This window comes from Capricornis sumatraensis, chromosome 1 (assembly GCF_032405125.1).
Source record: "Capricornis sumatraensis isolate serow.1 chromosome 1, serow.2, whole genome shotgun sequence".
NCBI lineage: Eukaryota > Metazoa > Chordata > Mammalia > Artiodactyla > Bovidae > Capricornis > Capricornis sumatraensis.
In genome coordinates this window covers 170,658,249-170,683,450 of record NC_091069.1, presented here as the reverse complement: position 1 = coordinate 170,683,450, position 25,202 = coordinate 170,658,249, and the positions used below count along the sequence as shown (strand labels likewise).

Below are 25,202 nucleotides of genomic sequence, written 5' to 3'. Positions count from 1 at the left end.
TTTTCAAGGACCCATCAGCATGTCCCTGTAGAGTTTCCATAAACTCCTTGCTGTTCCAGGGGTTAGAGCCTGTTCCTGGGAATATCAGCGTGAGGGGGAAAGAGAAATACTTTCTCCAGGCAGAGACAGATAGAGCCAGCAGCTGGGTGCTGGGCAGAGCGGATACAAGGCCCAGTGGAAACAATATCTCACGCTTTGTTTACAAGTTTTTCTAGGCCTAAAGTCTCGAACTCATCATGGTCCCCCCGCAAAGCCTGGTTTTTCCCATAGTGTTCCCTATCTGGTCAAAGGTATGCCCTGTTCCCTGTTTCCTCTTAAGAAGTCTGGAGAAGACAACCAGGCATGCCTAATCAATCTTCAAAGAAATGCCCCCTGGAAAATAAAGCTAACAACTAAGAACATTTTCTTTTCAGCTTTTCTGGTACCTGTCTCTAACCAGAGCTGCTTCTCCTCTGTAGTTCCCACTGTCCAGTGTAATCACCATTCATTTCTCTGAGTTTGTTTTACCTTCATCTCATTCTTAGTATTGGCATTTAAATATAATACATCAGTTACATATGCCTCATTCATGTTGAACCTTAAACTATTTTTATTAACTTAATAAATGACTGATCTAACTTCAGCTCTTGGCTGTGTGGGGTGCAGAGAGTGGACCCTATCCCTTTGATTATGGGCATGCAGGCTCCCTGGAAGCAGGGACCATTGTCCCTGTTTCATTGTCTCTGCAGTTTCCACAGAACCCAGTCCAGAGCTTCGTGCACAGCAGGCTCTCAGTAAACAATAACCAAATGAATTAATGTGACTTTCACAAACCCCAGCTGGACCCTAGTATTAAAATTCTCACCCAAAGAGAAGCTATTCCAAAAGCAATAGGGAAAACCAGAAGAGTCAGGAGTCCTGGATATCTTACTTGTATTTGCAGTGATCCACAAGATGGACATCCTTAGCAGCTGGCTTTCCCAAGGTATCCTTTCAGGGAAAAGAAAGTTGTTAGTATTAGCAGCAGGAGCATTCATTGAAGACCACTGTGCAACAAGGGTCACTGAACATTTCATCAACATGACCTCACTGAAGTCTCAGAATGCACAGACTCAGGAAGCAAGACTGTCTCACTTTATAGATGAAGCAGCTGAGGCTTTGAGAAGTTGGGAGACTTGCTCAAGGTCATACAGCCATAAGTAGAAGAGCTTGGGCTTTACCTTGGTCTGTGTGATTTTAAAGTTTAAGCTCCCCTGGGGCCATGTGACTCTTCCTCTGCACTCAGGAGGTCATGGCCTGCAGCACAACTCACTATATATACATCATATGGCAAAGGAAGTTACAATGGTGGCTGGTGGGCTTAAAGGTGTAGCCCACACACAAATTTTGTTGCACTAGCAAAGTACTTGAAAAATAAATATTCAAACCACTGCCCAGCATTTGTAAGTGGCAGGATACTTTCTTAGAAAACCCCAGATCTCCATTTTTCTTAGAGAGAGAAAAAAAACAGGAGGATTTGGCAAAGAGAGCTCCTGTTCTCCTTGGCAGAAATGACTGGACCTTCAGCGCTCTCTCCCACTCACTACTGCTGCGCCTGGGGGCATCAGAGTCTGAGACCCCCTATCCCCTATCCATATTCCAGCCACCTTAGCAGATGGTGTGGGGAACAAGTCTTGCTTGCTTCTGTGGCCTCCCATAGTAGATGCTGTCATGAACGGATACATTTTTTTCATATTTTTATTTTTTAACAAAGTTTCTTATACTGCATTTGCTTCTGTTTGAATTAAATGCTCATGTAATAAATACATGCATTTTTACTTAGTATTTCTTAGTTTTCACTTAGTTTTTCTGACAAGAAGTTTAAACATTTTCTCCTATCATCCTCAAATGGAAATTTCAGATGAGGACATTTACAACTTAAGGGTCTTTGAATAAGGCAAGAAAGACAGAGTTAAGAGGATAGAGATGGGACTCCCAACCAAAGAAGCCTGTCATTGCTTGTTTCACCTTAGAATCACTTGGGGAATCTTAAACAAATGAAGATGTCTATACACCATTTCCAGAGACTCTGATTTATTCTATTAATTTTTAAGCTCTCTGGCTGCACTGTATAGTCAGGGTTGAGAACCAATGGTTTAAACCAGATTTTGGCAAACTTAGCACCCATAGGCCAGATCTGGGTCACTGCTTGTTTTGATGCACAACTCATAAACTAAAGTTATTTTTACCTTGCAAATGGCTGGAAAAAATCCAAAGGACAATATTTTTATGATGTGGGAAAATTTTATGAAATTCAAATTTCAATGCCCTCAATAAGGTTTTACAGGAACACAGCCATGCTCTGTTTACATATTGTCTACGACTGCTTTCACACTGCAATGGCAGTGCTGAGTAACTGCAACCCAGGCTGTAAGACCTGAAAAGCCTAAAATATTTACCATCTAGCCATTTACAGAAAATGTTTGGGACCTCTGGTTTAAACCTTCAAAATAATATAAAATATGAGTCATAATAAGGGCCCAGAAACACAACGTGAGTTTGAAAAAGAATAATTTACACATATACTAATTTTAGTCCATGGAACGTTCTCATCATTCATCCCACCACTGAGAGGAAACCTAATGTGAAGTTCTACCCAGGTGCAATGCTCTTGGAGTGAGAATGTTCACTGCTGTAGCTCTAGTCAGATGATTGGTGATTACTTTCATAGATTTCCAGGCCTGGTTTTTGGTGTACTCTGCATCAACAAGTTTTGGGTTTTTCCGAGACAGAAGAATGAGAGGATCTCGTTCTGGACTTGTCCTAGGAAAGAAACACATGACATAGAACTACGTCTCCTACACCATAAGACCACTCCCAATCACTGAAAGGTAAGCAGTAATTGGACCCAATGCGATGACCATACGTACAGATGAACAACTCATGGGTTATTTAATAGAAGAGGAGGGGGATACTAGATCCTACAGCTTCTAGGTGGTCCTGGCTATTTGCCACTGTACCCTTCAGGGAAGGGGAGTATTTGGCCCTCTCTGCTTGCATCTAGTCTTTAGGATTATGTTATTCTGGATACTACAGCCACATCCCAGCGAATTATTTTCCTTTTAGAAGCTTCATGTAACCTCTAATCACTGGTACTCATAGCTGTGTGACTAGGTAATCATCACTCACCAAAACAGCTACATGACCTTCGTTGGGTGTGCTCTGTAAAATGCAGTGAAAACTGAGTGAAGTCGCTCAGTCGTGTCCGACTCTTTGCGACTCCGTGGACTGTAGCCTACCAGGCTCCTCTGTCCATGAGATTCTCCAGGCAAGAATACTGGAGTGGGTTGCCATTTCCTTCTCCAGGGGATCTTCCCACCCCAGGGATTGAACCCGGGTCTCCTGCATTGGAGTCAGAGGCTTTAACCTCTGAGCCACCAGGGAAGCCCCAGTATAACATTTAAATTAAAAAGAAAACCGAAGGGCTCAAACACCTGAAAACTTATTGTAGAAAAAGTCCTAGTTATGGTTCTAGCAGCAGATGATGTTGACATTTGAGGGGTCATGGACTCCCTGAGAATCTGACAACTGTGGACGCCCTCTCTACATATCCCCATATAACTTCAAGGTGTTCCTAAAAGTCTTGAAGTCCACACATGGATCCCAAGTTAAGAATCTGTAATCTGAAGATTTGAGAAACAGAGATGTTGACAAGGAACCATAAGCAGTGGTTGTTGGGCTCATTTGCACTCTGAAGCCCACCACCAAGTGAAGAGAGAGTGACCTCTGACAAGGACACACTAAGAAATCTGCAAAACTCTCTCCCTTCACATTCTCCTTGGTATTCATCTGAGCAACAGATACTCACTGTGCATCTACAAGGTGGGTACTGTTCTCAACACCAGGGATATGGAACTGAACAATATGGACTCAGTCTTCCCCTAACCTTTTCGCTTTCGCTCTACCTTCCTTCCATGCAGCTCTCTCAATTTTCATCAGTTCCAGTCTACGCTTCCACCACTCTTTGGCAGCCACATGGTCTGATGAAAAAGGCAGTTAGAAGAGCTAGTGATTGTTCCTGCTCTGCCATTAAGTGGCAGAGAGTCTGTGGGCACAATCATAAAGTACTCCTAGGAAAATGCAATCTCTCAGGCAAGAGGGCAGCTCATTGTTCTATTCAGCATTAAATAACTAAAGCCCATCACACTCGTCACACTTTGTAAATGTTTGCTGAATGACTGGACAGATGAACTTGACTTCTTTGAATTTCAGTTCAGCTAAAAGTGATTTGGCCAATAATTTGGGTTCTTCTCTAGCCTAAAATTCTGTGATTCTATGTCTTTTTCTTAGTTATCTTAGTTTTCTCTTTGAACTAGTTTCCCACACCCTCAAAATTTTACACATTAGCCAGAAGAGTACCTTTGTAAAATGTCAGAAAGTATAATCACCTTGATCCTCGGAAATATGCTGTGGAATTTTTCTTTTTCCATGGCCACTGTGCAGCTGACCTAAAAACAGATTTCATTAGTTTCTGTGTCTCTTCCTTAACTATATAAAGATGTGTTTGAATCATTTCTGAAGCTTAGCTGAGAGCTTTACATTTTAAAGTAAGTCTGACCCAGGCTACTAAATTCACTAGCAAAGTAATGCCCAAAATCCTTCAAGACAGGTTTCAACAGTATGTGAACCGAGAACTTCCAGATGTATAAGCTGGATTTAGAAAAGGCACAGGAATCAGAAATCAAATTGCCAACATCTGTTGGATTATCGAAATCCAATTCCAAAAAACATCGACTTCTGTTTCACTGGCTATGAAGTCTTTATGTGGATCACAAACTGTGGAAAATTCTTAAAAAGATGGCAATATCAGACCACCTTATCTGCCTCTTGAGAAACCTGTATGCAGGTCAAGAAGCAACAGTTAGAACCGGACACGGAACAATGGACTGGTTCAAAACTGGGAAAGGAGTACATCAAGGCTGTATATTGTCACCCTGCTTATTTAACTTCTATGCAGAATACATCATGCAAAATGCCAGGCTGGATGAATTCCAAGCTGGATTTGAGATTGCCAGAAGAAATATCAACACTTCAGATATGTAGATAATACCAATCTAATGGCAGAAAATGAAGGAACTAAACTCTCTTGATGAGGGTGAAAGAGGAGAGTGAAAAAACTGGCTTAAAACTCAATATTAAAAAAAACTAAGATCATGGCATCTGGTCCCATCACCTCATGGCAAACAGATAGGGGAAAAGTAGAAACAGTGATGGATTTTCTTGGGCTCCAAGATCACTGCAGACAGTGACTGCAGCCACAAAATCAAGACACTTACTCCTTGGAAGAAAAGCTATGACAAACCTAGACAGCATATTAAAAAGCAGAGACATCACTTTGCCAACAAAATTCCATACAGTCAAAGCTATGGTTTTTCCAGTAGTCAGTACAGATGTGAGAGTTGAACCATAAAGAAGGCTGAGTGCTGAAAAATTAATGCTTTTGAATTGTGGTGCTGGAGAAGACTCTTGAGAGTCCCTTGAATTGCAAGGATATCAAACCAGTCAATCCTAAAGTAAATCAGTCCTAAATATTCATTGGAAGGACTTATGCTGAAGCTCCAATACTTTGGCCACCTGATGTGAAAAGCGGCTCATTGGAAAAGACTCTGATGCTTTGAAAGATTGAGGGCAGAATAAGAAGAGGGTGACAAAGGATGAGATGGTTGGATGGCATCACTGAGTCAGTGGAAACAAGTGTGAGCAAACTTCGGGAGATAGTGGAAGACAGGGAAGCCTAGTGTGCTGCAGTCCATGGAGTTGCAAAGAGTTAGACATGACTTAGTGACTGAACAACAAGGCTACTCAAAATAAAAAGCTCTAAATGACATTATGTTCCCTTTTATTATTACTCTATCCTCTGGAGATACTAGCTAGCAATATGTGTAAATCTACTGTTTGGTTAATAAGTTAACAACACTGAAAGAAAAGTTCCCCAAAGTAAATGACATGTTTAGGGCTATTTAATTCAGTACAATCAGGATTTTTTCCTTACTTTAAGCAAGAGTCTAGAGGATGAAATGGTTGGATGGCATCACCGACTTGATGGACATGAGTTTGAGCAAGGTCTGGAAGTTGGTGATGGACAGGGAAGCCTGGCATGCTGCAGTCCATGTGGTCGCAAAGAGTCAGATACGACTGAGCGACTGAACTGAACTGATTGTTAAAATTACAAGGCAACAATAACTGCAGAAAATATCAGATACCGAATCAAGGGCAAGGAAATAAATCACTTTCTGACTTTATGTTTTAGATGCATAGAAAGTATCATCAGATTTAGTCTGATTTTGCAAAGCACTCTGGTATCCTCAAACTGTACTTAGTGCTCCATAAAGACCAAGCCCCCAAAATTCAGTTCTCAATACCAGTTACCACAACCAGCTTCCCTTGCTGAAACTGCTAGCTCATAGATGCATCATTTCTTTTTTTAACACCAAAAACATTTTGTATTGGGGTACAGCCAAATAACAATGTTGTGATAGTTTCAGGTGACAGATGCACCATTCTTAACTTACTTTGTGGGAACCCTTCACAGAAGTTTTTGCAGCATCTTTCTCTGAAAATGGAGGGGGTCAAACTGAAGTGGAGTTCATGAGGGATTGGTAAGCTGTTTGCTATAATGGAGAAACTTTGCACATAAACTTTTCAGGTAGAGATACTGTTCAGATACAAATAGCATCCCATTACTCATTTTCTCTCTCTCTTTTTTTAAAAAAATTTATTTATTTATTTGGCTGCTTCATGTCTTCACTGCAGCATGTGGAATATAGTTCCCTGACCAGGGATCAAACCCAGGCCCGCTACATTGGGAGTAGAGTGTCTTAGCCACTAGACCACCAGGGAAGTCCTCATTTTCTCTTAAGTGAGCCAGTCCTCCATATTTTCCTGGCTTATCTTCCAGTTCTTTCTCACTGGATCATCTTTGGGCTTCCCTGGTGGCTCAGAGGTTAAAGCGTCTGCCTGCAATGCGGGAGACCCGGGTTCGATCCCTGGGTCGGGAAGTTCCCTGGAGAAGAAAATGGCTACCTGATTCTCCAGTCCAACTGTTTCTTGCTCTGTCCCATACTCCTTCCTAACAAATCAGAACTACTGTAGCACTGGGGATGAGATGTGGGGGAGAGGGGGTTCCTAGGTGGAACTAGTGGTAAACAGCCTGCCTGCCAATGTAGGAGACATAAGAGATGCAGGTTTGATTCCTGGGTTGGGATCAAATATAAACATATATATACATATAAAAACATTATACACACACACACACACACACACACACACACACACACACACACCTCATTCTTATAACCTTACAAGATGGCTTTTACTATCCCTACTTTACACAGTTGAGGCCTTTAAGTGGCTAAGCAATTTGCCCAGCATCACACAGCTAGTAAGGTTTAAATCCAGAGTCCCTGTTTTTAAGCCCTATTCTACCTTTACTTTCCATTCATGCACAATATCCATTTTATAGCCATGTCATAATTTACTCCATTCCTTACTGGTGAGCTTTCAGGTAGTTTTCAACTTTCTACTTTAAGAAACAACATTGAAGTGAATATCCCTGTATGCACATTTTTGCATACTTGTTTAATTATGTTCTCAGGATAAATCCTTGAAGTAAAATGGCTGGGTCAAAGCATATACACATTTTACATTTTGATATACTGCTCAACTATCCAACCAAAAATACTGAAATTTTGAGTATAAATTTCCTTAGTCCCTGGGAAAGCTAAATTTGATATAGACAGACTTGAACCACGTATCATCTGTTTTCCCTCTCCTTCATTTTTCCCACCCACCTATCCACCCCTTTGGAAGACCCATGTTAGGACTTTTATCTTTGGGCAAGCACTAACACTGGTGCTGCCCCAGCCCTCTTTTATAACCCCACTCCCCTGCTCACAGCAGAGTGAATTCTTTAAATCCACAGTGACACTGAATTCTTCTACAGGGTGAAAAGTCAGTCAATGGGGACAAATTCCCAGAAGAGTATAAAGATGGAAACACGCCAGGCAGACGCCAATGCAGATCAGCAAACAGATTACTTAAGTTTCAAGGTAAGAAATGAAATCATGAGGCCAGAGATTCTGAATGGAGGGCTCTAAAAAATAAAATTGCAATTCTAAAATCATGAATAAATTCAGCTCAAGAATAAAAAGTGAAGGTATCAAAAAAAGAACATATTAACATAAGTTAGATTTTTAAAACATAGTCTATCTCCCTAAAAATTGCTTATTAGTTTGCAAATGGTAAAAGAGTAACCACACAGTAAAAGAGAAGGATAGACTTAAGAGTTGTTGCAGATTAAAACAAGTTAGAGACACGTAAGGACTAAATACAACACAAGATGCTGGACTGGATCCTGTATCTGAGAAGAAATGTGTCTTATGGGACATTGTTATGACAATTCAATGTTGAATTAACATTGTTTCCTGTATTTGATCATTGCAATGTGGTTATAAAGGGAACACTCTCGCTCTTAGGAATTCTGCAGCAAAGAATTAAGGGGTATAGAGCCATAAAGTATGCAACATACTCTCTAATAGTTCAGAAAGTAAGAAATTATGCAAATATTACACATGCAACCTACACATACATTGAAGGACACAATGAATCAAGTTATTATCTGATGGAATACCATGCAACTGTTTAAAACAACGAGGCAGTTTCCTAGGTACTGCAGCAGCAGGTACAGCTAAGTCGTTTCAGTCGTGTCCGACTGTGCGACCTCACAGATGGCAGCCCACCAGGCTCCTCTGTCCCTGGGATTCTCCAGGCAAGAATACTGGAGTGGGCTGCCATTTCCTTCTCCAATGCATGCATGCATGCTAAGTTGCTTCAGTCGTGTCTGGCTCTGTGTGACCCCATGGACAGCAGGCCACCAGTCTCCTCCGTCCACAGGATTCTCCAGGCAAGAATACTGGAGTGGGGTGCCATTTCGTTCTCCATATGTACTGACATGGAAAGATTTCTAAGACACACCAATAAGTGACGGAAAATGCCGGGAGCCAGCACGAGGAGTCCCGCTGGTGGCAAAGGTCATGAGATTAAGGGGCCCGACAGGCAAAGGCGAGTCAGGCCATAACGGAGCCTCTTTCTGGATCTGCTCGTGCATCTGCCCCAAAACCAGAGTCTGCCTGCCTTACTGCATTGTGCTTTTCGCCTACTCTTCTGACATTATAGGGGGGGCTGTCCCCCACCACCTTACTCTGGAAAATTAACTTAGAGTTCCAGTTAATAGTCTCCTGCATATAAAAGGAGTGTCTCAGGTCAAACCTCTCTGCTGGCAGACTAGCTTGTGTGACAGGATTATCCACACTCTTGCTACTATGTACATGATTGTTTACAACCTCTCAACCATAAATAGCACAGAGAGTTTGGAGTATTTTGAAAGTCTTAGTTAGCATAGGGTTTTTCTAAAGATAAAAATCATGTTGGTGAAGGGTTTCATTGCTGAGTTAATGACTGCCGCCAGGCCTCCATATCCTTAGGCACCTGGGAGTATGTTAATCGATGTAATTGGAATATAGAAAAAGAAATATAGTAGTTTTGATGTTAGCAATACTAGACTTTTGAGTTAATGAATTTTCTCTTTGTTATAGATCACTGTACTCCTCTTTCTCTGTTATAAATCATTGTGTCCTTGCTATGTAAAAATGTAACTTTATCACTATCTTAAGACTAAGTAGATCTTAAAGGCAAACAAGTTTTCTGATCAACTAACCTTTATCAACAGAAAGTAAGGTGGGGCCATAAAATGTTGACTGGTCTCCAGACCAGAAGATATTGTAAACAAATGTAAGACCCTTGTAAGAACAAAGATATATTGAGAACACTGTCTTTAGATAAGGGTCAGAGCAGCTGACCCTGCATGACTCTGTTTCTTGCATTTATCTCTACGTATAACTAACAGTATAAAAGTGGACCTGGAAAATAAAGAAATGGACCAGTTCCTGGAAAGACTGGTTTCCCCCGTCTGGTCTTTTCTCGTTCTCTTCTTTTCTGGCTGAATTCCCATCTGGAGCGTGGAGGCTCGCCATGTCTACTTACTTGCCCTGGCTTCTAAGACCCACGCAAGAGGGAGCCCAAGGCGGGGCACCCTCCACTATTCAAGCGGGCACCGGTGGCCTACGTAGGTGGTGAAAACTCCTTGTCTTGGAGTTTTACTGGTTTTCCACGTAAACCAAGTTATTCAGCCTCTTTTCTCCACTAATTTTCCTACTACACTATTCTTTCCTAACCTCTCTTTATATCTGTAATTAAATAAGTTCTTTCCTAGGACGCCGACTCCGTCCTCGCTTCGAATTCCCTGGATCTACCGGGGCTGGACCCCGGCAGGAAAAGTTGCCTAGGTGGGACACATTGATAAATTTTTATAAGCACACAAAGTTTTCATATTCAGAAAAAAGTTGTTTTAAAGAGATTTTAAAAACAAAGTAGATGTACAGCAGGTGGGAAAAGAGCTACAAAAAGAAGAATGTGAAAAGGTATTTGCAAGCACCTGAGGGTAAAAAAAAGAATTAGAAAACTAACGTCAAGAATAACTTGGTGAAAAAAAGTTAACATTTTTATTTTTCTCTCTCTCAAAATTATGTTCAAAATGAAGTGCTAAATAAGAAATGACAGTCTCACAGTCTGGAGGACACAGGAAATATTAACTAGTGGAGAAGATAACGCACTTAGAAACCTGGATTTCAGGCCTAAATTGGTTCCTTGACCAAAGTCACTTAACTTCTCTGAGTTTGCATTCCCTCATCCCTGAAAAAGCGAGCTGGACAAGAACAATGAAGTATGAGGTCAAGTTATCTTAAAAAATAATTTCCCAATTATATCTACTGAATAATTGACTTGTTTATTTAACCAGTGGCTCTAGGTGACAAAGAGGACTACAGCCCTACATGCTTCTCCAGAAACGGGATGTTCTCTTCATCTCATTTAAATATGTAGTCACACTTAATACAGGTGATAGATATTTGTGAAAATGAAGTTGAATTAAATTATTGCTTTCTCTACATCTGAGAGAAGAACTAGAAAGACTATGTTTCTAGAAGTTTACTAATTAGGTACCAATGTTGTTTGGATCATTAATGTAAAATGTAGCTAGCAAAGAAATATCTACAGCTTGATGAATGAGACGATCTAAATTCTGAAATGAGGGCAGGATGCAGACAACAGGCCAAGGCAGGTTTCAATCCTCAGTTAGAGAAGATCTGGAATAAGCTTGAACTTGAGATGCCTATGGAACATTTATGCCCACCCCATCCCTGCCTGAAGAACTTGGCTCTTAATTATAAAGTACATTTACGTTCTTCCAAGTAATTTTCTATCCTTCCCCACAATATGATCATTTATTCTTTCCTACTTATAAAAGGAATTCACTCTTAAAGAATCTTAAAAGTATGGAAATATTTAAAGAAGAAAAAAAGAGGCTTCTATAATCCCTCCCACAGAAGCACTGCTGACATTTTAGGGTAAGTTCTTTTGCTCTTTTTCTATGGATATATAAATACTTCTATACACATATAAAATTGCTTATGCTATAAAGTTTTTTTGTGTGTGTCTTTTACTTTTAGCTTAAAAGTTAGTCATTTTAGAGAAAATAATTGTCTATACTTAACTGTTTACTTCAAGGTGACCCAAAAAGAGGGACAAATAAAACCTCTCTAGAGGACCTACCAGCAGCAGAGAACCTACCTTACCAGATCTTCCCTGAAGAGGTCCCACCGTCCAAGACCCATAGGATATATTGGCCAAACAGCGGGTCCTCCTTCCCAAAATGTCCAAGCAGGATACATGATATCGTGGTACTCGGATGTCTTCAACAGAAACAGAGAGGTTATTTTAAATCAGTCTTGGAGCAGAGGAAGAAGCAGCAAACTGCACTCATGTCACGGGATCTGGAAAAGGCCTTGCCCCTGTGTTATACCATCAAAGACATATCCAAGTCTAGACTCTGAATGCTAACAGGCAAAAATGATAATGTGTTAAAATTCATGGGCTGACTGAATCCCAGAATATGAAATCACAATAACTGTCAACTTTTCCAGTACCCAAAAGTTCTGTTTTTCTAGAAGACATATACTGTTGGAGGTATTAGTTTAAGGAAATGATATACCCAATTCTGAATGACCACATAGCTTTCTCATCTTTTAACTGATATCATACTTGGAGTGTATATGGTCCTACCAGTTCTTAATTATTTCCTAGATAAGTCTTTTAGGAGCAAGAATTAGGAAATACAATGCAAGAGTTAAGAGTGTGGGCTCTTGAGAAAGATTATCTGACTCCACCTCTTTCCAACTCTAGGCAAGTTACTTAATCTTCCTAGGCTTCAGTTTCCTTATCTTTATAACTAGAGAAATGATAATATCAATAATGGTATCTATTTAACAGGCTTGTTTTAAATATTAAATGAGTTAATACACGTAGAAAACTTAGAAGAGTAACACATAGTAAATACTCAGTAAGTGTTCAGTTCAGTTCAGTTGCTCAGTCGTGTCCTACTCTTTGAGACCCCATGAATCGCAGCAAGCCAGGCCTCCCTGTCCATCACCATCTCCCGGAGTTCACTCAGACTCACGTCCATCGAGTCCGTGATGCCATCCAGCCATCTCATCCTCGGTCGTCCCCTACTCTTCCTACCCCCAATCCCTCCCAGCATCAGAGTCTTTTCCAATGAGTCAACTCTTTGCATGAGGTGGCCAAAGTACTGCAGCTTCAGCTTTAGCATCAGTCCTTCCAAAGAAATCCCAGGGTTGATCTCCTTCAGAATGGACTGGTTGGATCTCCTTGCAGTCCAAGGGACTCTCAAGAGTCTTCTCCAATACCCCAGTTCAAAAGCATCAGTTCTTCAGCGCTCAGCCTTCTTATAGTCCAACTCTCACATCCATACATGACCACAGGAAAAACCATAGCCTTGACTAGACGGACCTTAGTCGGCAAAGTAATGTCTCTGCTTTTGAACATACTATCTAGGTTGGTCATAACTTTTGTTCCAAGGAGTAAGTGTCTTTTAATTTCATGGCTGCAGTCACCATCTGCAGTGATTTTGGAGCCCAAAAAAATAAAGTCTGACACTGTTTCTACTGTTTCCCCATCTATTTCCCATGAAGTGATGGGACCAGATGCCATGATCTTCGTTTTCTGAATGTTGAGCTTTAAGCCAACTTTTTCACTCTCCTCTTTCACATTCATCCAGAGGCTTTTTAGCTTCTCTTCACTTTCTGCCATAAGGGTGGTGTCATCTGCATATCTGAGGCTATTGATATTTCTCCCGGCAATCTTGATTCCAGCTTGTGTTTCTTCCAGTCCAGTGTTTCTCATGATGTACTCTGCATATAAGTTAAATAAGCAGGGTGACAATATACAGCCTTGACGTACTCATTTTCCTATTTGGAACCAGTCTGTTGTTCCATGTCCAGTTCTAACTGTTGCTTCTTCCTGACCTGCATACAGATTTCTCAAGAGGCAGGTTAGGTGGTCTGGTGTGCCCATCTCTTTCAGAATTTTTCACAGTTTATTGTGATCCACACACTCAAAGGCTTTGGCATAGTCAATCAAGCAGAAATAGATGTTTTTTTTGAACTCTCTTGCTTTTTCCATGATCCAGCGGATGTTGGCAATTTGATCTCTGGTTCCTCTGCTTTTTCTAAAACCAGCTTGAACATCAGGGAGTTCACGGTTCACGTATTGCTATAGCCTGGCTTGGAGAATTTTGAACATTACTTTACTAGCGTGTGAGATGCACGCTAGTATGAGTGCAATTGTGTGGTAGTTTGAGCATTCTTTGGCATTGGCTTTCTTTGGGATTGGAATGAAAACTGACCTTTTCCAGTCCTGTGGCCACTGCTGAGTTTTCCAAATTTGCTGGCATATTGAGTGCAGCACTTTCACAGCATCATCTTTCAGGATTTGAAATAGCTCTACTGGAATTCCATCACCTCTACTAGCTTTGTTCGTAGTGATGCTTTCTAAGGCCCACTTGACTTCACATTCCAAGATGTCTGGCTCTAGATGAGTGATCACACCATCATGATTATCTGGGTCATGAAGATGTTTTTTGTACAGTTCTTCCGTGTATTCTTGCCACCTCTTCTTAGGATTATATAACAACAATGTATTCTGCCTGAGGACAGTCTCTGGATTAAACCTTCTGGCTAATTCTGTTATCTTAAAATGTAAATTATGGGAGTAGGTCTGGTGAGGTCTTTACAACCTCCAGACATTTTTTGGATTCATTGGAGAGTATATAACTTCATTGCTAACACTAACAAGTGGGTACTCTTTCTGCCCACTTCTGATGCCTACGTCAGAAGCTTTCTCTATCTCCTTTATACTTTAATAAAACTTTATTACACAAAAGCTCATGGTGGACAGGTCTGACAGAATGTGGTCCACTGGAGAAGGGAATGGCAAGCCACTTCAGTATTCTTGCCTTGAGAACCCCATGAACAGTATGAAAACGCAAAATGACAGGATACTGAAAGAGGAACTCCCCAGGTCATTAGGTGCCCAATATGCTACTGGAGATCAGTGGAGAAATAACTCCAGAAAGAATGAAGGGATGGAGCCAAAGCAAAAACAATACCCAGTTGTGGATGGGACTGGTGATAGAAGCAAGATCCGATGCCATAAAGAGCAATATTGCATAGGAACCTGGAATGTCAGGTCCATGAATCAAGGCAAATTGGAAGTGGTCAAACAAGAGATGCCAAGGGTGAACTAAAATGGAGTGGAATGGGTGAATTTAACTCAGATGACCATTATATCTACTACTGTGGGCAGGAATCCCTCAGAAGAAATGGAGTAGCCATCATAGTCAACAAAAGAGTCCGAAAGGCAGTACTTGGATGCAATCTCAAAAACGAAAGAATGATCTCTGTTTGTTTCCAAGGCAAACCATTCAATATCACGGTAATCCAAGTCTATGCCCCAACCAGTAACACTGCAGAAACTGAAGTTGAACAGTTTCATGAAGACCTACAAGACCTTTTAGAACTAACACCCAAAAAAGATGTCCTTTTCATTATAGGGGACTGGAATGCAAAAGTAGGAAGTTAAGAAACACCGTAACAGGCAAATTTGGCCTTGGAATGCGGAATAAAGCAGGGCAAAGACTGATAGAGTTTTGCCAAGAAAATGCACTGGTCATAGCAAATACCCTCTTCCAACAACACAAGAGAAGACTCTACACATGGACATAACCAGATGGTCAACACCAAAATCAGACTGATTATATTCTTTGCAGCCAAAGATGGAGAAGCTCTATATAGTCAACAAAAGCAAGATCAGGAGCTGACTGTGGCTCAGATCATGAACTCCTTATTGCCAAATTCAGACTTAAATTGAAGAAAGTAGGGAAAACCGCTAGACCATTTAGGTATGACCTAAATCAAATCCCTTATGATTATACAGTGCACGTGAGAAATAGATTTAAGGGCCTAGATCTGATAGATAGAGTGCCTGATGAACTATGGATGGAGGTTCGTGACATTGTATAGGAGACAGGGATTAAGACCATCCCCATGGAAAAGAAATGCAAAAAAGCAAAATGGCTGTCTGGGGAGGGCTTACATATAGCTGTGAAAAGAAGAGAGGCGAAAAGCAAAGGAGAAAAGGAAAGATATAAGCATCTGACTGCAGAGTTCCAAAGAATAGCAAGAAGAGACAAGAAAGCCTTCTTCAGCGATCAATGCAATAAGTGTTAGTGTTACCTAATACTGTGGCACTTCTTAGCTCATATGGTTGGTCAATAAGTTCTGAGTTATTTTTTGGTTATTTTTCTTTTTTGATCAGGGTCAAAAGTAATGATGGACAGAAAGGGGGTAGGGGTATTATCCCACACCTTTTGAAAAAAGTTTGAAACCATTTGAAACCTTTATATGGTTACTTCTGTTAAAATTCTGGCCACTGATAAGCCTCTAAATCTACTGTCTTCCACTGGAATTACATATGCAATATGTTGTTGGCCTTCTTTCAAATATTTTAAAAATGGTATGTGATTCATCAAGCACCTCAGGCGTTAACAGCTGCTCAAAAGAAACTGCATACTTATTATAAAGCTGACAGACTAATATCCCACCCTGGCAAACTAGGAGTCATTGGTTTAAAAAAAAAAAGAAGCAGGGGGAAGGAATTAAAGATGAAAGGAAAGTTAGTATACTGATGATAATACTTGATTATCCACAGAAAAAACAAGATAAATAATAAACACAAACCCTTACTGACTTACATGGGAGCCTCTATCTGTTCTTCTGAGAGGGCTTCATGACAAATAACGGGACCAAGCACTTTTGAGAACTGAGGCTAAACCATGGGAAATGCAACACAATGTGGCCTCAGCCCACTTGCAACACAGGAAATAAACAAGTCTAGAGAGAAAGTAAACTCTGATAAAGAAAAAGTGGGGATAAAAAGTCCCTCTGCTTTGGAGATACCAAATCAGAAACAGAGTTCCCTTTCTCAAAGTCCGGAGGGTTTTCCCAAACCTACTCTTCTCCCATAGAATTTTCCATTCACTCTCTTCTAGCCTTCCCCATCCCTGCCCCCAAGTGCTTTCATATTTAGTCTCTCGGGAATGAAGGCCCATTCCTGCTAATGCACCATTTGCAAGAAGCTGAGCACTAAGATATTCAGTTCAGTCGCTCAGTCGTGTTTGACTCTTTGCGACCCCACGAATCACAGCACGCCAGGCCTCCCTGTCCATCACCAACCGCTGGAGTTTACTCAGACTCACGTCCATCGAGTCAGTGATGCCATCCAGCCATCTCATCCTCTGTCCCCTTCTCCTCCTGCCCCCATCCCTTCCAGCATCAGAGTCTTTTCCAATGAGACAACTTTTCGCATGAGGTGGCCAAAGTACTGGAGTTTCAGCTTTAGCTTCATTCCTTCCAAAGAAATCCCAGGGCTGATATCCTTCAGAATGGATTGGTTGGATCTCCTTGCAGTCCAAGGGATTCTCAAGAGTCTTCTCCAATACCACAGTTCAAAAGCATCAATTCTTCAGTGCTCAGCTTTCTTCACAGTCCCACTCTCACATCCATACATGACCACAGGAAAAACCATAGCCTTGACTAGACAGACCTTAGTCGGCAACGTAATGTCTCTGCGCCCTATTCTCCAAGCCCACAAGGATGTCCTAGTACTCCCATCTCTCCATAACTAGACTTGAAGATCACCCTCTCACATGTTCCCCTCAGGCATCTCAGACCTAGCCCCTCATGCACTGTTTGGGTGCAAACTGTATGGTTATTTGAGCACCTTTAGTCTGACCATTAGCCGGGGACCCTGGGATACAGTGGCCAGACAGATGATACCCAGTAGCATGGGTGATATATACATTGTAGGAGCTCAGCAAATATTTTTGTTCAAAGTCCATGAGCTTTCTTAGGTCACTCTCTGCCATGCTCTGCAGGTTCTCTGAACCCCACCACCAATGTCTTAGAGGTTCCTCAGGCCTCTCTCATTCCTCACCCTCCACCCTTAGCCCTAAGACCCCAGGCAATCATACTTATCACTTACAGGTCCTCACCTCCTTCTCCTCAGTCTTATCATTCAATGACTGTGAAGCTAACAGGGACACAGACCCGCTTTGGGACCTCAGACCTCATCCTCACCATTACCCATCAGACTCTGCCACATTCAGTCATCTCCTGCTTATGCCCTAGAAGACCACCCTCGATCCCCTCAGACAGCCCTTTCTGTACTTACCTTACTGAAGGAGAAGATTGGAATGGCAGGCTCCATCCATTTAGGAACCTGAGGATAATCCCGCACGTTGATCACCATCTCCATGTCAGGGAGGCGCCCAATAACTTCCAAAATAAAGTGTTCAACACCACTACACCTGTTAACCAGAAATACCACAACTTCACCAGAGCAACGCCTGCTCTCAGACAAGGCAGGGTCCCACTGACACTTTCAAGGTAAAACAAGCCAGCGTTCAGATCATCAGCCTCCTGCAAAGTGTCCTGAGAGCAACGCTTCTGAAAGGACTATTCCACTCTTTCATGTGGTGCAAGTTATCTTTCCTGGCTAAGCTTCTCCAGCTTACAATAATAAAATTCTCCAACTAAATCATCCTAAGTTTGATGGGAATGTTATTGCTACTCCTATCACTTCCTCTCCTCTTTTCATTTCCAGCATTTATTTCTCCTACATGGAATAGTTTAGTTAGTAAGCAAGATGTACATTTTGATAGGAGCTGGAAAAGCTGATTTTCTAATTATGTCCCCTGGGCTTTGCGTCTCACAAGGACATTATTTTTATTTCCACCAAAACTAAGTCTCATAGTTTATGGGGAAGGATAAAGAACCTTTCATTACCTTCAACCTAAATACAGAACATTCTCAAGAGCAGCTTTGCAAGCCAGAAAGAGTGCCAGGTACATAATCACAAAAATTGTAACATAACTTTCAGAACAGATTTTCTAAAAGGATTTCTGGAAAGGAAGTAAGTATACACTGAGAGCTAACTTTCCTGCCCCATCCTTGAGGTCCAGACCAGCACAGTACTGGTAGCAACATTCCAAGGTCTGACCAAAATTTTCTGGCAGCGTGATAATGACTGATTTATATATAGGGTGATAACTACATATCAATATATAGGGTGATAACTAAATATCAATCATTCATAAATATAAGAAAAGATGGTCAACTGTACTACTAACAAATAAATGCCCCCAAAGCCAAAATTATAAAAACAGAGAATAAAATGGTGCTTATCAGAGGCTGGGGAAGGAGGGGATAGGACAGATGTTGTTTAAGGGAACAAACTTACAAGAAGCAATAAATAAGCCATAGGGATCTAACGCACAGTGAAGTGAATATAGATAACAAAATGGTATGATAATTATCAAACTTAAGAGACTAGAATTTAATCATTTCCACTATTAAAAAAGAAAATAATTATGTGACATGATATAGAGGTGCTTATTGTTGCTATAATAGAAATAATATTAAAATAAACTTATCAGATTAACGTTATACACCTTACACTTACACATTATATGTTAAATATATTTCAACTAAAAAGTATCAACATGACAAAAAAAAAAAATCTAGTGAAGCTACATGCTGCTGCTGCTGCTGTGTCACTTCAGTCGTGTCCGAGTCTATGTGACCCCACAGACAGCAGCCCCCCAGGCTCCCCCATCCCTGGGATTCTCCAGGCAAGAACACTGGAGTGGGCTGCCATTTCCTTCTCCAATGCATGAAAGGGAAAAGTGAAAGTGAAGTCGCTCAGTCATGTCCGACTCCTAGCAATCCCACGGACTGCAGCCTTCCAGGCTCCTCTGTCCAAGGGATTTTCCAGGCAAGAGTACTGGAGTGGGGTGCCATTGCCTGTTTCTACCAATCAGATTGTCAAAGATCAAAAGAGCCTGATAATACATAGTGTTACTGAGTGTGTGAGGTCTGTTCTGAGCATGTGATAAGAGGGTGATGAATGTGTAAACACAACCTCTTTGGAGGACAATTTGCTTCTATTTATTGAGATTTAAAAACACTTTATTTGCCTAATTAATTTTACTTCTATACTGTAGATATATTTACAAAGGGGCTTCCCAGGTGGCGCTATTGATAAAGAACCTGCCTGCCAATGCAGGAAACCCAAGAGATGCGGGTTCAATCCCTGGGTCGAGATGATCCCCTGGAGGAAGAAATGGCAACCCACTCCAGTATTCTTGCTTGAAGAATCCCATGGACAGAGGAGCCTAGCGGGCTATAGTCCATGGAGTCACAAAGAGTCAGACACGACTAAAGCAACTCAGCATGAGTGTTCAAAAGTCTAAGTTCAAGAATGTTCACTGCAGCATTGTTTCCATTAGTCAAAAATGAAAGGGGGAAAAAAATGAAAGGGGAGAGATGTGGAGTAATTAAGCATCCACTGATTTAGGACTGAACAAAGAAATCCATACAGTGGGGTTTTTATGCTGCCATGAAAGAGTTCTCCATGTACTACTCCTATGGAACAATTTCAAAATCTATTGATACATGGAAAGGAAAAGTAAGCTGCAGAACAGAAGATACAACATATTCTGGTTTGCTGGTGAATCTAGACAATTGTATATGCAGATTATTTCTGGCAGGATATACAATTGTAGTTGTCTCTTGAGAGGAAGACTCAGGGACTAGTGGTATGGTGGAGGGCATCACTGTATACACTTTTGAGTTAACCAAATATTTGGTCACACAGAGTCGGACACGACTGAAACGACTTAGCAGCAGCAGCAGCAGCAGCATATAATACTCCTTCGATGTTAAAAGAATTACTAGTTACAAAGTTTAAAAATGTATTATTACATTTTTATTACATATTATTAATTATATAATAATCATTATTATTACATATTATTACAATAATACATTTACATGTATTTACATTTACATGTTAACAGCTAAAACATTTGTTATTTTCTTTCACACCTGGCTTTTAAAATAGCACTCTATCACATACTGCATGATTCTATTTATATAAAATCCAAGGAAATAATCTATAATGAGAGAAAGCAAATCAGTGGATACCTGAGGACAGGGATAGGACAGGAGAACAGCATGACAGGGAAAAGGGGAAAGAAGGGCCACAAAGGGGCACAAGGTAACTTTTGTAGTGACAGACAGGTTCATTATCCTGGCTATGTATCCTGAGATACATATTTTGATATATGTATCAAATTGTACACTTTAGATATGTGCAATTTATGTCAACCATACTTCACTAAAGCTATTATTTTAAAAAATACCACTATTCCCTATCTTTGAAATGATGCATCTCCAGGGTTAATTAGATGGTGCTCCAGTTCCTTAGCAAAATCTTTCAGCTCATCTTTGAAATGCTGAGTTTACATGTCCTTTTGTTCAGAACTGAATTCTTTAAATGTCACTGATATTTCTCAAACTAGGTGAATTAAAAGTATCTAGACCTAGAAAGATACTACTTTTGCCCAGATAAGAGTCTGAGATATTTCACAACTGTGTCCATTTCATTAAGGAGGCTGGTTCTAAATATTTTGTTTTGTTTCTCTTTTATTTAACTCTCAATTCTTAAGCTGTGTATGTAGTTGGGGTAGGGAACTTTCAGTGTATTAGAACTCTAGACTATTTTATTGCCAATGAAAGGTCCCATCCTCTCTTAAGAATATTTCTAAGAGCTCAAGATTCTGACCACAATGATCTGGAGTAAGGAATAAGTGCCTTGCAGAAACTTCAAGAGCACAATTTAATTTGATCCAGAGATTGTTCAGCTAACTATCAAACACTGGAAAACCTTTTAAAGTCCAAAAAGATCTATATTCATATTTTCTTTCTCATTTGTAGAAATCACAAATTCCTCTATATTCATAATTTATAGTTAAAGTCTCTACTATTGCTCCAAGTAATGAAACAAATGTCTATTTAAAATATCTCAATGATTTTCCCCACTACCACCTTACTTGCCCCTGACACTTAAAAACCAAAATTGTGATTACCTCGGAATATGGGATATTAAATGATCTTTATATTTTTCTGTTGTTGTTTTTATGTATTTTTGACAGCAAAAATATACTAATTTGTAATGAAGTTATTATGACAAAATATAAATCCTTGTGACCAAATAGATGCATGTTTACTTGTAATGACATAACGTCATTTAGAAAAAAAGATCTTAGTAAGGGAATACTCTGCCTTTGTAATTTTATAAAGATTTGAGTTTTTTTTTTTTTTTAAAAAGGACTCCTGGGAATTCCCTGGTGGTCCAGTGCTTAGTACTCTGAGCTCTCACTTCACTTCCCCAGAGATGGGGTTCAATCCCTATTTTGGAAACTAAGATCCCACAAGCCAGGCAGCTGCACCAAAAAAAAAAAAGGCTCAAACGAGGAAGGTTTATTATTTGTTGTAAATAATGCTGCCTGGCTTAGTCTGTGACACTCCCCATCAGCCTGTAGCCCACTGATAAAGAACTTCAGCTCTCACAGCTCCAGTCCTGCCTAGTGTGGCCTGTGTAATCTGCAGCCCTAGTTATTTCTCTTACCTTTCTGCCACCTTTCTTTGAATAGTTGGTATCTAGAACAATAGCTGTCCCCTGACAGTCATCGCTTCTCCTTCAACCCAGCTCACTCACACTAGCTAACATGAGCCTGCGTCCTGCAGCTGCTGTATCTGGAGAAGGGGTAGAGCAACATCCAGTGCAACCAGTGACGTGCCCCAGCCTTACAAAGAAAGAGGAGGCAGATGTCACTATTGTGTGGTCCTGAAATGTGAGGGTTTACTTCTAAGTCCCTTTAACTGGACTCTATATTAGAGTGTCAGTTGCTCAGCCGTGTCTGACTCTTGTGACCCCATGGACTGAAGCTCACCAGGCTCCTCTGTCCATGGAATTCTCCAAGCAAGAATACTGGAGAGGGTTGCCATTTCCTTCTCCAGGGCATCTTCCCAACCCCAGGATTGAGCCCAGGTCTCTTGCATTGCAGGTGGATTAGTATTAAGTAAACAATAAGGTCAGAAGATATATGTACCTTATAGCTCTTACCTTGAGGGGAACATGCAGTCACTTTCCCGGTATAATCTGTTCTTAATTATTTGATAGTGGGTCCCTAGCTTCCGTCTGACTACCTCTGCCATCATCTTCCTGGAGATACCTCCTCGGAAAGGAGTTAGATCCTCTTCTATGACACTGGAAAAGAAGGGGAATCATCAAGGAAAGCAGGCCAAGAGAGGGGTACCATCCCACCTCTTCCTATCTGCAGGTCTGGGCTTAGTATTAGAGAGCATAGTAAGCTTCGGGAAAGAAGAGGGAGCAGGAATGAGCAACCTCTTTCCCAGAAGCACCACAGGTAACCTAAAATAACAACAACAAAGCAACAGAAATGAAAAAGCAAGCCAGTATCGAGCATCTCTTCCCCCTCCCTCCACCGGGACTACCCCTCCCTTGCCTGATGCATATTCCTCCTCAATACTCATGTCACACCTGTGTCCTCCCAGTTACTGCAGTCCCACTGACCTTTCCTTCTCCGAATCCCACAGAAGGCACAGCTTATGCCTTACAGCTTGAAACCGAGTCTTACGTTCTAGCCTGTCTGGCCCCTACCACCCCACATACTCTAGCAGTATGTGGGACTGACAGGAGTAACTAGGAATTACACTATTTTGTATCCCTTTTAAGGCTTGGTACAAACCAAGTTTTTAGTAAGTATCACATGCATCAGGTGAATTTTTTGAGGAATTATAAAATAACTAACGTAATGAAGAGTTAAAGGACTCTGTTATTTAACTGATAAGGAATCTGATATCTAGAGAAGTGCCTTGGATCTGAGACCTGAATCTGGAACTAGAATGTAAGGCTGATTTCAAAGTAATCTACCATCACACTCTAGCCTTAATTTGCATACATCAAAAGATAACCGACAGGAAACATAATTTGATTCATTTAAAAATATGCTCATTCCTTCAACAATATTTCTGGAGTACTTACTGAGAGTAGGGCTTCCCTTGTGGCTCAGCTAGTAAAGAATCCGCCTGCAACGCGGGAGACCCGGGTTCGATCCCTGGGTTGGGCAGATCCTCTGGAGAAGGGAAAGGCTACCCACTCCAGTATTCTGACCTGAAGAATTCCATGGACTGTATAGTTAATGCGGTTGCAAAGAGTCGGACACGACTGAGCGATTTTCACTTACTGAGAGTCAGCACCAGGAATACAACAGCCAATGCAGGGCATATGCCTTGACCTCAAGAAGCTTTCAGTCCAGTGGGGAATGCAAACAAGTAGATTCCGACAAGGAGTTAACAGGCAATAGGGTATTTTTATTCCCTAGAAATCAGAAAACCACCTCAGGGACCCGGTCTGCTCTCTGACCACTGCAACCAAGGTCTCTGCGGGATTTTAGGGGATTTCCTCCTGACAAGATCTAAATTCTTAAAGATGGGTGAAAGAAAAGAACTCACCCGTGGTAACAGCTGCAGTTTGGACTTGAACATGGTTCGTAATTCTCCAAAGCCCTGTTAATTTGGTCAATAAATACTTTCCATTTTGAACCTTCAAAAGTGAAAAAAAATGAAGGTTAACAAAACACCCCTGAGTATTCTTATTCACTAGCAGCAGGTAAGTGGAATCCACAGAAAGCCAAAACTTCTATTAGACACCCTCTTTTCATCCCACTGGTGGAAATGGACAGCCAGGAAGGATTCATTCTACAGCTCTCCAGCACTTGGGTCAAGTCTGCTCCTCCACACATACACACACAGACACACAGACACACACAGAGACACACACAGACAGAGACACACGCACACACACACACACGAATTATCCCCCAGTGTGTCTTAGGGAGGTGCAGGGTAGCCAAGCGTGGGCCATACCCGCCGTGGGCATGCCCTCCCCTACCCACTATCGCTCTGAACTCTGGAGGATGGGTTACTCTCCAGGGCTCTGGGCAGGAGAAGCAGCGCCGGACACCCAGTGGAACTCTGCTCCGAAGAGCCGCCGTGCCCGCTGCCCAGCTCTGCGCCGCAGCGGCCACAGCACGAGAGCGGCGCCAGCAGCACGGGAGAGCGAGGGGCGCGGAAGAGCGCCCCGGAACGCGGCCAGACCCGGAGCCCCAGCGGTGGGCCCGGCCCTGTCCGGAGCGCACCTGACTCCTTCTCGCGGCTCGGCACCGGGGGCAGGAGTAGCAAAAGCAGCCACAACCCAAGCTGGGAGGGCGCCCCCAGCTCCATCGCCTGCCGCCCAACTGAGGAGTCCCGGCTGCTGCGCGGATGAAAGCGGAGCCCCGCACAAAGATGGCCGAGGAGCCGCACCACGTGGGCGGAGGGCCGCCCAGCGCAGTGACGGCAGAGCGCCTCTCGGCCTCCCGGTCCTGGTCCCGAGCCCAGCAAACCGCGCCGCTTCTCTGGGAAGGCGGTGCAGGCAGTCAGCCGCTGATCTGCTCGTTTGTTTAGAGCTGAACTCGCGCTCTTAATATATGCATATATATGCATCTCTCAGATAAAATCGAATCTCAGGAGAGAATGAATAAACGGCACCCCGGGAAAAATGTCTCATATTTGTCCTTTACATTCTATAACATCTTGAAAACATCTTATTCTCCGCAGCCAAAAAACTGAAAGCCAAAAAGGAAACATTTTTTCATCCAAAGATTTACAGTTAGTGGCACAACCTGGGCTAGCAGTTCTTTCCACGGCCTCAAACTGCTTTTTTTTTTTTTTTTTTTTTACTAAATA

General features: G+C 41.6%; 1 protein-coding gene across 1 annotated transcript in view; it reads right to left on the bottom strand.

Moving 5' to 3' along the window:
* POGLUT1 (protein O-glucosyltransferase 1) overlaps window positions 1-24,711 on the bottom strand; it is a 29,867-nt gene extending 5,156 nt beyond the window's left edge. The window contains exons 1-8 of the mRNA XM_068971547.1: window positions 24,614-24,711; window positions 23,928-24,018; window positions 22,516-22,659; window positions 17,719-17,854; window positions 11,704-11,825; window positions 4,407-4,466; window positions 2,682-2,781; window positions 911-969 (exon numbers count right to left, since the gene is read on the bottom strand). Coding sequence (XP_068827648.1) covers window positions 911-969; window positions 2,682-2,781; window positions 4,407-4,466; window positions 11,704-11,825; window positions 17,719-17,854; window positions 22,516-22,659; window positions 23,928-24,018; window positions 24,614-24,698 — 797 coding nt within the window. The 5' untranslated portion in view covers window positions 24,699-24,711. The remainder of the gene's footprint in view (window positions 1-910; window positions 970-2,681; window positions 2,782-4,406; window positions 4,467-11,703; window positions 11,826-17,718; window positions 17,855-22,515; window positions 22,660-23,927; window positions 24,019-24,613) is intronic.
* Between the last annotated feature and the right edge of the window lie 491 nt (window positions 24,712-25,202).